The 12,947-nt window shown below is 41.1% G+C and overlaps 1 protein-coding gene across 2 annotated transcripts in view; it reads right to left on the bottom strand.

Moving 5' to 3' along the window:
* The window catches only part of LOC104929965 (protein kinase C beta type), a 39,316-nt gene that overhangs the window by 3,987 nt on the left and 22,382 nt on the right, over nucleotides 1-12,947 (bottom strand). The window contains exons 14-17 of one of the 2 annotated variants that reach the window (XM_010744616.3): nucleotides 12,849-12,929; nucleotides 12,657-12,764; nucleotides 12,096-12,236; nucleotides 9,127-11,633 (exon numbers count right to left, since the gene is read on the bottom strand). In XM_010744616.3, coding sequence (XP_010742918.1) covers nucleotides 11,481-11,633; nucleotides 12,096-12,236; nucleotides 12,657-12,764; nucleotides 12,849-12,929 — 483 coding nt within the window. In that variant the 3' untranslated portion in view covers nucleotides 9,127-11,480. Of the gene's footprint in view, nucleotides 1-9,126; nucleotides 11,634-12,095; nucleotides 12,237-12,656; nucleotides 12,765-12,848; nucleotides 12,930-12,947 lie in introns of those variants that run through there. The other variant, XM_027282635.1, reaches the window with a different exon arrangement.

Raw genomic sequence — 12,947 nt, 5'->3', positions numbered from 1 at the left:
ACACCCTCTGAACATCTGTAAATGGCACCACAAGTCTAGACTCAGCAAAACACACCACTGAATCCATACAGGACTGGGGCGAGGGAGCAAGTCGACAAAAAGCAAAACACACAACCCCCGACAAAGCCAAGAAACAACAACGGATGAAAAAGAGCCACCGAAACGTTTCAACAGCACAGATGCAGAAAGATCCAAGACAAACTTCCAAAGGGCAGAGAGAGGAAATGTTCCAGTACAGAACAGACCAGATCGATAAAAAACGACCAGCTAAAGATCAAACCACGACTGGAAAAGGATTTCAACAGGGAAGTGAAGCAGTGAGCCCCAGGCAAGACACATGTATCACACACACACACCCACACACAAAGCGTTTCGTTTCCTACCTCCTCCTTCTGTCTACTCAGACGGCTCCACCTGAAATGAGGAGGGGATGGAAACTCCCACCTCTACCACTGGTCCACGAAACTCACCACTAATTCTGCTTGTTTTTGGGTATGAGGCAGGTGTGATGCTGCACATTTCATCTCTACAGTGTGTTGTTTTGTGGATGACATTTATTTTTTCCCCTGTAGGTATCTTTTTTATAAGCAATACATAATTAATAAAACCAATAAATAATTAACACACACTTATAACGTATCAATCTTGTTATTTCTAAGCACACATAGGGGCTTTTGGTATAGAAGTGAAGTCCTGTGAAGCATCTGTGGACATGTAATATTAATATAAAATACAGATTCATCTTTTTAAGTATTTTTTATTATATTATTAATAAAATATTTATATAAATACTAAAAAGTCTGTGACAAATTTAGAAAAGTGGACCTTGAGTGAAGTTTAAACTCTTTGAATACATTTAAAATCAGCTTTAGAGCCCAAACTCGACATTTAAACATTTAAAATTGGCCCAATATCTGCTAATGGCTGTATTGTAGTGTATTATACTATACTAAGTGTTTATAAGGTTGACATCTTTTAGAAAATACATGTATTGGCTTTGTTACCAAGAGTTGGATGAGAGACTAATGTCGGTCCCCTTATATATGAACTACAGCCAGGAGACAGTTAGCCTGTCTTAGCTTAACATGGACAGCTAGCCTGGCTAACAAATAGACCAGCACATCAAGCTCATGTAAAACACATTTTATGCGTTGGTTTGCACAAATAAACAAACAAGATATAACACAAATTAGTGAGCTTTAGTGGTGCTGTTAGGTGTTGTTTTTTGTTTTTTTTACTTTTCAGAGCCAGGCTAGCCCCATGTTTCCAGTTTTAAGCTAAGATACTCATCTCCTGGCTGTAGCTTAGCTTCCAGATAGAGAGTGGACTTGTGAGAAACTACGGAAGCGCATTGCTGCCACCCTCCAAAAAATAATTTGGCCCAGTATCACGTAATTACGTAAAAAGTGTCATGTTATAACGTGAAAGTATTTCGTGATATGAAATTATCACGTAATTTCGTGATATGGTGATATTTTCACGTTATAACATGAAAACATCAAGTATGGTTTCACTTGAGATCAGTCAATAAGAAACAATGCAATCTTAAAGAGGGTCGGATTCATGCATTCTTTGGTACAACCATGTTCTTCAAAATCCTTCGGAGAGTATGCATACTGATAACAATGTCATCTACAATGCTCAACAACTGTAGTTGTCACCATGTCTCAAACCCAGGATTAAAGTATAATTGAATTAAGTATGTAGACGAGCCATAGTCAGTTTACGGACTGAACCATGCCGTGAGGGAGGCGTGTTGGTAAACTTATGAAATCAAGTAAAACCCTACTTGATGTGTTTACGTTATAACGTGATAATTTCATATCATGAAATAACGTGCTCATTTCATATCACGTAATTACGTGATACCGGTTGGCAGCAATGCGATTCCGTAAGAACCAAACAAACGTACGTCCAACATAAAATGTTGGGCTATTTCTCAGAGTCACCATTTAGTGTGTGCAGCAGTAAACAGGGAGAGACAACAGAGGGAGTCTGGTAGGCACCAGTGAGTATATATCAGTTTCCAATCATACGGGACAATTACACAATCCACGAAGCATCTCTCTCATCCAGAACAATTTATCCAAAATCTCTCTGATATAGAACTCAATTATATATTATGTCTATCTCTCGTTATGTCACTATTGATCGTTACCATTACCCTCATCACAGTAAACGCTCGCGTTCCTTTTTTTTTTCCTCTGTCTTTTTTTTCTCTCCACCTAGCAGTATCGTCGTCTCGCATTAACAGACACAAATCTGCGATGTCACCATGCCACTCCCTTTTTGAACGAGCTCAAAAACCAAGAACTTGCACACATTTTTCACTTACATGCATCGTTACACAGTTACAACAAAAAGTATAATACACACACTCCTAACATATGAAAAAACACCGCGTCTTCTCAGACAATCATTTTGTACATGAAAATGACTTTCCAGGGTATTGTATTGTTGAGAACGTAAGCTATAATGCATTTCTAATAATATACATGTACTGCAAAATGGCACAAGATGGCTGCCCTTCGTCACAGTTATTGAGGACACACCTCCTCATGATTCTGAACCTATGTTTGGCACTTTTGGACGTCCTCTTTTTATAAGCTAACAAACTACCAGCTTCACAAAACTCAACAGGGCTTGTCATATGTAAAAACCCCCCCCAAAATGGTTGTTTAAAGCTAAGAAGATATGTCTCTGTTATTAAAAACCCAGTGTAATGTGGTGAATGTTTTCAGCAGACTCGCGCTCTTGCAGACTGCATGTTAAAGACGTCTATTCTCGGACTGGTTAAAAATAAATCAGCAAAAAAAGTTTCAGATAAGCTCACCACAACACTGACTGAACAGAAAGTGTAGAAGTATTTGTGTCCTATAGACAAAGTAAAGTCGACATTAGGAAACTGATTAGTACTCAAACAATCAGAGCAAAGCAATTGGTCAGTTTTCACTTACCACTGATGATATACCAATATGTGATCATAGTACACTCATCATATTTACTGATAGGTCATCATAGTCAATATGCAATTACAGGGAGGTGACACAGAGACAGAGCAGGTTCAGATCAGGCCTGAGGTCGGACTCCCAACATGAACCTGCTGTGTGTGAGCGGCCGCGGGCAATCAGGAGCAACATATCTGCACTAAAGATAAAAAATAAGCCAGTAGAGCTGACGAGAGCAGCAGTGTAACATGACGTGATAACCAAATGAAAACAGTGTCACCATGGAAACATGACTAGTCTTACTGGCAAATTGACAACGAATATCTGATTATTTCTCCTGATCGTTAGCATTTGAGCACCTGTCTGCATTTCCATCTCATTTTTTAAAGAAAATCGGTTGCATGTTGAGAAAATACACTTCTTTCTGAGAGTTGATGAGAGGATTGATACCACCTCTGACGTCTGTACCTGAGTACAGAGGTGGAGCCTGGAGGCGATTAGCTTAGCTTAGCATAAGACTGGAACCAGGGGGGAACAGCTAGCCTGGCTACCTACTAATTTAGGACATTTTATCTCTTAACCAGCAACGTGCACGGTCTGTCAGCATGATTCCTGCTGGTTGACTTATACTGGTTGTGCAAGCTCCTTTGCCAGTCACGTGAGCGGCTCTGTGAGGATTATGTAGGCACAGTGGTGCTCTGAGCTAAATCCTAAAATCAGCATGACGTTTAGTAGTGCTGACCATGTTTTACCATCTTACTTTGGCATGCTAACCTTTTTCTTATACTACAGTACAGCTGAGGACGATTTGTTTCCTTTGTATATTCAAATCACAGTGATAAGGTGATCTAGGTAGGCTAGTTAAGGAAGGCCATAAAACTAAAACAGAAAAACTAATGGGTTGATTACAACAAGTTGAACTGGGTTTTTCCCAACAAAACGTAGTTTACGGATGACTTCAGCAGTCTGCATTTATTATTTATTATTATTAAACCAACTAGTACATGTTAAGTTATCACCCTTAGGAGGTGTAAGTAGGCATATTTTTTATCATCTTTGGAAAGAGCCCTGTCAGCCGTTTCCCCCTACTTCAAGTCTTTATGCTAAGCTAGGCTATCGCCTCCGGCTCCACCTATGTACTCATACAAACACATGAAACTGACAACACTTCACATCTAACTTAAAAAAAAATATAGTTCTCAAAATGTTGACTATCCTTTAATGTTTCACTCGAATGCAGCCTGGATAGACATCATGGTGAATGATTTTTTTTGTGTTTTTTTTAATGTACGTTTTTCGAGGAGTAGGGGATTACTAGTGCAGCCCAGAGATATGTGGCCTGGTCAGTGGTGTGTGGAGGGTACTCAGGGTTAACAAATGAGAGCCTTCGATTCTTCTCTGTCCAGTTGGCTATAAGCTCTGATCTGGGGGGGTCAGCTCTGGGGGGTGGCGCGTGTGAAAAAGCGATCAAAGTTCTCCGCATCCGCCCACACTGCCGTGGGAGAGGGAGGGAAAGAGAGAGATGGAGGGAGGATGGACTGGGGGTTGATGATGAGTGTGTGGGAGAAAAAAAGGACAACAAACGACAAAGAGAAAAAGAGAAATACAACTAAAACCTGGCATCAAACCAATCAAATCGCTCACAGCCGAAACTGTGGATTTCATTGGTCCGTATGTGAGCCAGTTACATTTCCGCTTCATCATTGGTGACTACGCTCACAAATCTCAGCTCATTTGCATTTGTCAGAGTAGTGAACAATGGCAGGATGGTTGGTGTTCGGGGGGGATGAGTGATCTAATCGTTCCATAACTTACCTTCAAAGTTCGCTAAGTGTGTAATTTCCTTTCATCCCGTGACTTAAGTCTACATAACTAAGTGACGTTCAGGTGATATTCAAAACAGCTGAAGAGTGTGAGTGTGTGTGTGTAATAAACTCACAGATTTAGGTTTGAAAGGCGGCTGGACCTCTTTATTATCCAGCTTTTCCCCGTCTATATAGCGGAACGAAGGCGTGCTCCTTGATGTCTCTCTCCCCCTCTGGACCACAGCCCAGACGCTTACCTGGGTGTTTGGTCATGAGCTAAAAAAAAAAAAAAAAAAAAAACACCACAGACATACACATGAGAAGAAATGGAAATGTCTATGACCATTTTACAAAACCAGTCCCTGTTGGCTGGACAATAACAAAGTTAGACATGGAGAGAGATATCATTTCTTAGATTATCATTATTAATATATGTGTGCTGCTGGTTGTGTGCTTTACCAAAAGTTACAAAGCAGCAAGATGGATCTCAAATTTATGTTTTTTACTTCATTATCTTGGCACTTTTGATTAGGGTTAGTGGAGATGGATGAATCAGCTCTGGTTAGGCTTTCACGCCAATCTCAAGAGTCAGAGAGATAACAGGAGTTTAGTCTTCAGTTAGGACGGTCTCTGTGTGTTTGTGTGGGCGTCCTTACCCCTTGCAGTAGCACAGCTTCTTTGGACATGGATTTAGGGTAAGAGACGTGTGCTCATGATGACTGAACAGCTCATCTTCATCTTCCCCGTCAAAAGGCGGCTGGATGGACACACAAATGTACTTCATCACTTAGTTCTCATTGCAGCGTGTGTTTCTCAATAACAACAGTGAATGCATACAAAACCTGCCCAGCGAGCATTTCATACAGCAGGAATCAAAGGACCACGTTACAGACTTCTCGTAAGGCTGATACGCTATGATCTACAAGACACAATGTTAGAGCCCAATAGAAGTTTTAAAATGTGAAAAAAAACACCAATGACGACCTCGCAACACGTCAAAAACTCCGGAGGATTGTAGTTGGTGTCCCGCAAAAAGTCTTTGTGGTTTATCATCTAACATGTTTCTTTGCACACTGCCAAAGTCTGCGATCTTTATATGGTTCAGAGTCCAGCATCACGTTGTCCAGTTCAGATCCCTACAAACAAATACACACATAGTAGGTATAACTCACATCGTACTTCAAGTGACTGTGAACTGCAACACAAAGATCGAGCTGATTCACAAACTGGACATCACCGATACACGATGCCTTTGAGTGAAGGAGATCCATCCCCCTCCACCTTCCCTCCCTGCTCCACCCACTTTCTCTCCTCTTCCTTCCCTACTTGCTCCCATTTTCCCCCTCCTTCCCTTTTCTGTTCCTCCCTCCTTTCTTTCTCCCTCCCCTTTTTTCCCTCCCCTTACCCTTCCCCTCCACTCTCCTCCCCTCTCTTCCTTCCTTTTTTTTTTTTATTCTTTCTTTTCTGCTCTCTCTCCTTTCCTCCCTCCCTCCTTTCCCCCTCCCCCTCCTCTTCTCTTTCCCTCCTTTTTCTCCTCCCCCCTCCTTCTCTTCCCCCCTTCCTTTTTTTCCTTCTCCCCTCCCATCCTTTTCCCCCTCACTTTCTTCCTTTTTCCCTTTTCTTTTTCCTTCCCCTTCCTCCCCCCCCCCTCCCTTCCTCTTCTTTCCTCTTCTTTCCTTTTTCTCCCTTCTTTCCTTCCCCCCTTCCTTCCCCCTCCCCCTCCCCCTCCCCTTCCTTCTCCCCCCCTCCCTCCCTCCCCCCTCCTTCTTTTCCCCCCCCTCCCCCCCCCTTCTCTTCCCCCCCCCCCCCCTCCCCTCCTCCCTCCCTCTTCATTTTCCTTTTCTTCTCCTCCTTTTCTCTTTCTCGTTCTCCCCTCTCTCCCCCCTTCCCCTTCCTCTCTTTTTTCCTTTTTTTTTTCCCCTCCCTTTTTCTTTCCTCCTTCCCCTCCCTACCCCCCCCCCCTCCCTTCCTCCTTCCTTTCTCCTCCCCTTTTTTTCCTTTTTCCTTCTTTCTTTCTTTCCCCTCCCCTCCCCCCTCCTCTTCTCCCCTCATGCCCCCCCTGTGAAGCTTCACTTACATAATTACACTCTGTTTCAAAAAATCTTCCACACTACAGTTATCCAAAAAAGCCAATACAAAATATGGAGTTGGAAATTGGGGCAGGACCTCATAAAGACCAGTAGTTTTAATATCGCCTGATTGTTTTAACACAGACTATCAGCACAGTCATTGGTATTAAATTTAAGTTGCATGTGTTTTGATTTGGTCAGTCTAAGTACAGTCTCGTCCACACCTCTGAACATCTGTAAATGTCACCACAAGTCTAGACTCAGCAAAACACACCACTGAATCCATACAGGACTGGGGCGAGGGAGCAAGTTGACAAAAAGCAAAACACAACCCGCCGACAAAGCCAAGAAACACAACGGATGAAAAAGAGCCACCGAAACGTTTCAACAGCACAGATGCAGAAAGATCCAAGACAAACTTCCAAAGGGCAGAGAGAGGAAATGTTCCAGTACAGAACAGACGAGGATCGATAAAAAAAAACAGACCAGCTAAAGATCAAACCACGACTGGAAAAGGATTTCACACAGGGAAGTGAAGCAGTGAGCCCCAGGCAAGACACATGTATCACACACACACACGCACACACAAAGCGTTTCGTTTCCTACCTCCTCCTTCTGTCTCATCAGACGGCTTCCAGCTGAAATGAGGAGGGGATGGAAACTTTCCCACCTCTACCAGTGGTCCACGAAACTCACCACTAATTCTGCTTGTTTTTGGGTATGAGGCAGGTGTGATGCTGCACATTTCATCTCTACAGTGTGTGTTTGTTTTGTGGATGACAGTTTATTTTATCCCCTGTAGGTATCTTTTTTATAAGCAATACATAATTAATAAAACCAATAAATACTTAACACACACTATAACGTAGTCAATCTTGTTATTTCTAAGCACACATAGGGGCTTTTGGTATAGAAGTGAAGTCCTGTGAAGCATCTGTGACATCTGTAATATTAATATAAAATACAGATTCATCTTTTTAAGTATTTGTTTATTATATTTATTAATAAAATATTTATATAAATACTAAAAAGTCTGTGACAAATTTAGAAAGTGGACCTTGAGTGACATTTTAAACTCTTTGAATACATTTAAAATCAGCTTTAGAGCCCAAACTCGACATTATAAACATTTAAAATTGGCCCAATATCTGCTAATGGCTGTATTGTAGTGTATTATACTATACTAAGTGTTTATAAGGTTTACATCTTTTAGAAAATACATGTATTGGCTTTGTTACCAAGAGTTGGATGAGAAGACTAATGTCGGTCCATTATATATGAACTACAGCCAGGAGACAGTTAGCCTAGTCTTAGCATTAACATGGACAGCTAGCCTGGCTAACAAATAGACCAGCACATACAAGCTCATGTAAAAAACACATTTTATGCTTTGGTTTGCACAAATTAAACAAACAAGATATAACACAGAATTAGTGAGCTTTAGTGGTGCTGTTAGGTGTTTGTTTTTTTGTTTTTTTTTACTTTTCAGAGCCAGGCTAGCCCCATGTTTCCAGTTATTAAGCTAAGATACTCATCTCCTGGCTGTAGCTTAGCTTCCAGATATGAGAGTGGACTTGATGAGAAGCTACGGAAGCGCATTGCTGCCACCCTCCAAAAAAATAATTTGGCTCAGTATCACGTAATTACGTGAAAAGTTTCATGTTATAACGTGATAAATATCATGTTATTTCGTGATATGAAATTATCACGTAATTTCGTGATATAGTGATATTTTCACGTTATAACATGAAAACATCAAGTATGGTTTCACTTGAGATCAGATCAATAAGAAACAATGCAATCTCAAGAGGGTCGGATTCATGCATTCTTTGGTACAACCCCATGTTCTTCAAAATCCTTCGGAGAGTATGCATACTGATAACAACGTCATCTACAGTGCTCAACAACTGTAGTATGTCACCATGTCTCAAACCAGGATTAAAGTATAATTGAATTAAGTTATGTAGACGAGCCATAGTCAGTTTACGGACTGAACCATGCCGTGAGGGAGGCGTGTTGGTAAACTTATGAAATCAGGTAAAACCCTACTTGATGTGTTTACGTTATAACGTGAAAATGTCACCATATCATGAAATAACGTGATAAATGCCTATCACAAAATAACGTGATAATTTCATATCATAAAAAAAACATGCTCATTTCATATCACGTAATTACGTGATACCGGTTGGCAGCAATGCGATTCCGTAAGAACCAAACAAACGTACGTCCAACATAAAATGTTGGGCTATTTCTCAGAGTCACCATTTAGTGTGTAGCAGCAGTAACAAGGCAGAGACAACAGAGGGAGTCTGGTAGGCACCAGTGAGTATATTATCAGTTTCCAATCATACGGGACAATTACACAATCCACAGAAGCATCTCTCTCATCCAGAACAATTTATCCAAATATCTCTCTGATATAGAACTCAATATATACGTATATATTCTGTCATATCTCTCGTTATGTCACTATTGATTCGTTACCATTACCATCATCACAGTAAACGCTCGCGTTCCTTTTTTTTTTTTCCTCTGTCTTTTTTTTCTCTCCACCTAGCAGTATCGTCGTCTTCGCATTAACAGACACAAATCTGCGATGTCACCATGCCACCACCTCCCTTTTTTGATACGAGCTCAAAAAACAAGATTTGACACATTTTCACTAACCTGCATCGTTACACAGTTACAAAAAAGATAATACAACCTGCCTCACAATGAAACACGCGTCTTCTCAGACAATTCATTTTGTACATGAAAATGACTTTCCAAGGGTATTGTATTGTTGAAGAACAGATAAGCTATAATGCATATTCTAATAATTATACATGTACTGCAAAATGGCACAAGATGGCTGCCCTTCGTCACAGTTATTGAGGACACACATCCTCATGATTCTGAACCCTAGTTTGGCACTTTTGGACGTCCTCTTTTTATAAGCTAACAAACTACCAGCTTCACAAAACTCAACAGGGCTCTGTCATATGTAAAAACCTCCCCCAAAAAATGGTTGTTTAGAAGCTAAGAAGATATGTTCTCTGTTATTAAAAACACAGTGTAATGTGGTGAATGTTTTCAGCAGACTCGCGCTCTTGCAGACTGCATGTATAAAGACGTCTATTCTCGGACTGGTTAAAAATGAAATCAGCAAAAAAGTTTCAGATAAGCTCACCACAACACTGACTGAACAGAAAGTGTAGAAGTATTTGGTCCTATAGACAAAAGTAAAGTCGACATTAGGAAACTGATTAGTACTCAAACAATCAGAGCAAAGCAATTGGTCAGTTTTCACTTACACTGTATGAATATTACCAATATGTGATCATAGTACACTCATCAATATTACTGATAGGTCATCATAGTCAATATGCAATTACAGGGAGAGTGACACAGAGACAGAGCAGGTTCAGGTCAGGCCTGAGGTCGGACTCCCAACATGAACCTGCTGGTGTGAGCGGCCGGGCGGCAATCAGGAGCAACATATCTGCACTAAAGATAAAAATACAGCCAGTAGAGCTGACACGAGAGCAGCAGTGTAACATGACGTGATAAACCAAAGTGAAAACAGTGTCACCACTGGAAACATGACTAGTCTCCTACTGGCAACTTGACACATGAATATCTGATTATTTCTCCTGATCGTTAGCATTTGAGCACCTGTCTGCATTTCCATCTCAATGTTATTTAAAGAAATCGGTTGGCATGTTGAGAAAACACACTTCTTTCTGAGAGTTAGATGAGAGGATTGATACCACTCTGATGTCTGTACATGAAGTACAGAGGTGGAGCCTGGAGGCGATTAGCTTAGCTTAGCATAAAGACTGGAACCAGGGGGGAAACAGCTAGCCTGGCTACCGTACTAATTTAGACATTTTATCTTCAACCAGCAACGTGCACGGTCTGTCAGCATGATTACTGCTGGTTGACTACTACTGGTTGTGTTACAGTCAAAGCCACGTTAGCGGCTCTGTGAGGATATATGTAGGCACAGTGGTGCTCTGAGCTAAATCCTAACATCAGCATGATGTTTAGTAGGTGCTGACCATGTTTACCATCTTACTTTGGCGTGCTAACCTTTTCTTATTACTACAGTACAGCTGAGGACGATTTGTTTCCTTTGTTATATTCAAATCACAGTGATAAGGTGATCTAGATAGGCTAGTTAAGGAAGGCTCCATAAAACCTAAAACAGAAAAACTAAATGGGTTGATTAACAAGTTGAACTGGGTTTTTCCCAACAAAACGTAGTTTACGGATGACTTCAGCAGTCTGCATTTATTATTTAATTTATTATTAAACAAACTAGATACATGTTAAGTGATCACCCTTAGAGGTGTAAGTAGGCATATTTTTATCATCTTTGGAAAGAGCCATGCTAGCCGTTTCCCCCTACTTCAAGTCTTTATGCTAAGCTAGGCTAATCGCCTCCTGGCTCCACCTATGTACTTCATACAAACACATGAAACTGACAATCAATCTTCACATCTAACTAAAAAAAAAAAATCATGTTTCTCAAAATGTTGAACTATTCCTTTAATGCTTCACTCGAATGCAGCCTGGATATGACATCATGGTGACTGATTTTTTTTGTGTTTTTTTAATGTACGTTTTTCGAGGAGTAGGGGATTACTAGTGCAGCCCAGAGATATGTGGCATGGTCAGTGAGTTGTGTGAGGGTACTCAGGGTTAACAAATGAGAAGCCTTCGAATTCTTCCTGGTCCAGGTTGGCTATAAGCTCCTGATCTGGGGGGGTCAGCTCTGGGGGGTGGCGCGTGAAAAAGCGATCAAAGTTCTCCGCATCACGCCCACACTGCCGTGGAGAGGAGAGGAAAGAGAGAGATGGAGGGAGGATGGAGTGAGTTTGATGATGAGGTGATGTGGAGAAAAAAAGGACAACAAACGACAAAGAGAAAAAAGAGAAATACAACTAAAACATGGCATCAACCAATCAAATCGCTCACAGCCGAAACTGTGGATTTCCATTGGTCCGTATGTGAGCCAGTGACATTTCAGCTTCATCATTGGTGACTACACTCACAAATCTCAGCTCATTTGCATTTGTCAGAGTAGTGAACAATGGCAGGCGATGGTTGGGTTCGGGGGGGATGAGTGATCTAATCGTTCCTATAACTTACCTTCAAAGTTCGACTAAGTGTGTTATTTCCTTCTATCCCGTGACTTAAGTCTAATATAATCAGTGACGTTCAGGTGATATTCAACAGCTGAAGAGTGTGTGTGTGTGTGTGTGTGTGTGTATGTGTAATAAACTCACAGATTTAGGTTTGAAAGGCGGCTGGACCTCTTTATTCTCCAGCTTTTCCCAGTCTATATAGCGGAAGAAGGCGTGCTCCTTGATGTCTCTCTCCCCCTCTGGACCACAGCCCAGACGCTTACCTGGGTGTTTGGTCATGAGCTTTAAAAAAAAAAAAAAAAAATCACACACAGACATACAACATGAGAAGAAATGGAAATGTCTATGACCATTTTACAAACCAGTCCCTGTTATGGCTGGACAATAAACAAAGTTTAGAGATGGAGAGATTATCATTCTTAGATTATCATTATTAATATATGTGTAGCTGCTGGGTTGTGTGCTTTACCAAAATGTTTACAAAGCAGCAAGATGGATCTCAAATTTATGTTTTTTACTTCATTATCTTGGCACTTTTGATTAGGGTTAGTGGAGATGGATGAATCAGCTCTGGTGTAGCTTCAGTGTTTGAGTAATTCTTACACACTTTCACGCCAATCTCAAGAGTTCAGAGAGATAACAGAGAGTTTAGCCTTCAGATTAGGACGGAGTCTCTGTGTGTTTGTGCATGTGCGTCCTTACCCCCTTGCAGATAGCAACAGCTTCTTTGGACATGGATTTAGGGTAAGAGACGTGATGCTCCATGATCGACTGGAACAGCTCATCTTCATCTTCCCCGTCAAAAGGCGGCTGGATGGACACAAATGTACTTCATCACTTGTAGTTCTCGTTGTAGCTGTGTGTTCTCAATAACAACAGTGAATGCATACAAACCTGCCCAGCGAGCATTTCATACAGCAGGACTCCAAAGGCCCACCAGTCCACAGACTTCCCGTAAGGCTGATACGCTATGATCTACAAGACACAATGTTA

The sequence above is a fragment of the Larimichthys crocea genome, chromosome X (genome assembly GCF_000972845.2).
Source record: "Larimichthys crocea isolate SSNF chromosome X, L_crocea_2.0, whole genome shotgun sequence".
Taxonomy (NCBI): Eukaryota; Metazoa; Chordata; class Actinopteri; family Sciaenidae; genus Larimichthys; species Larimichthys crocea.
Note: the sequence above shows the minus strand (reverse complement) of the source record. Positions and strands in the feature narration are given on the sequence as shown.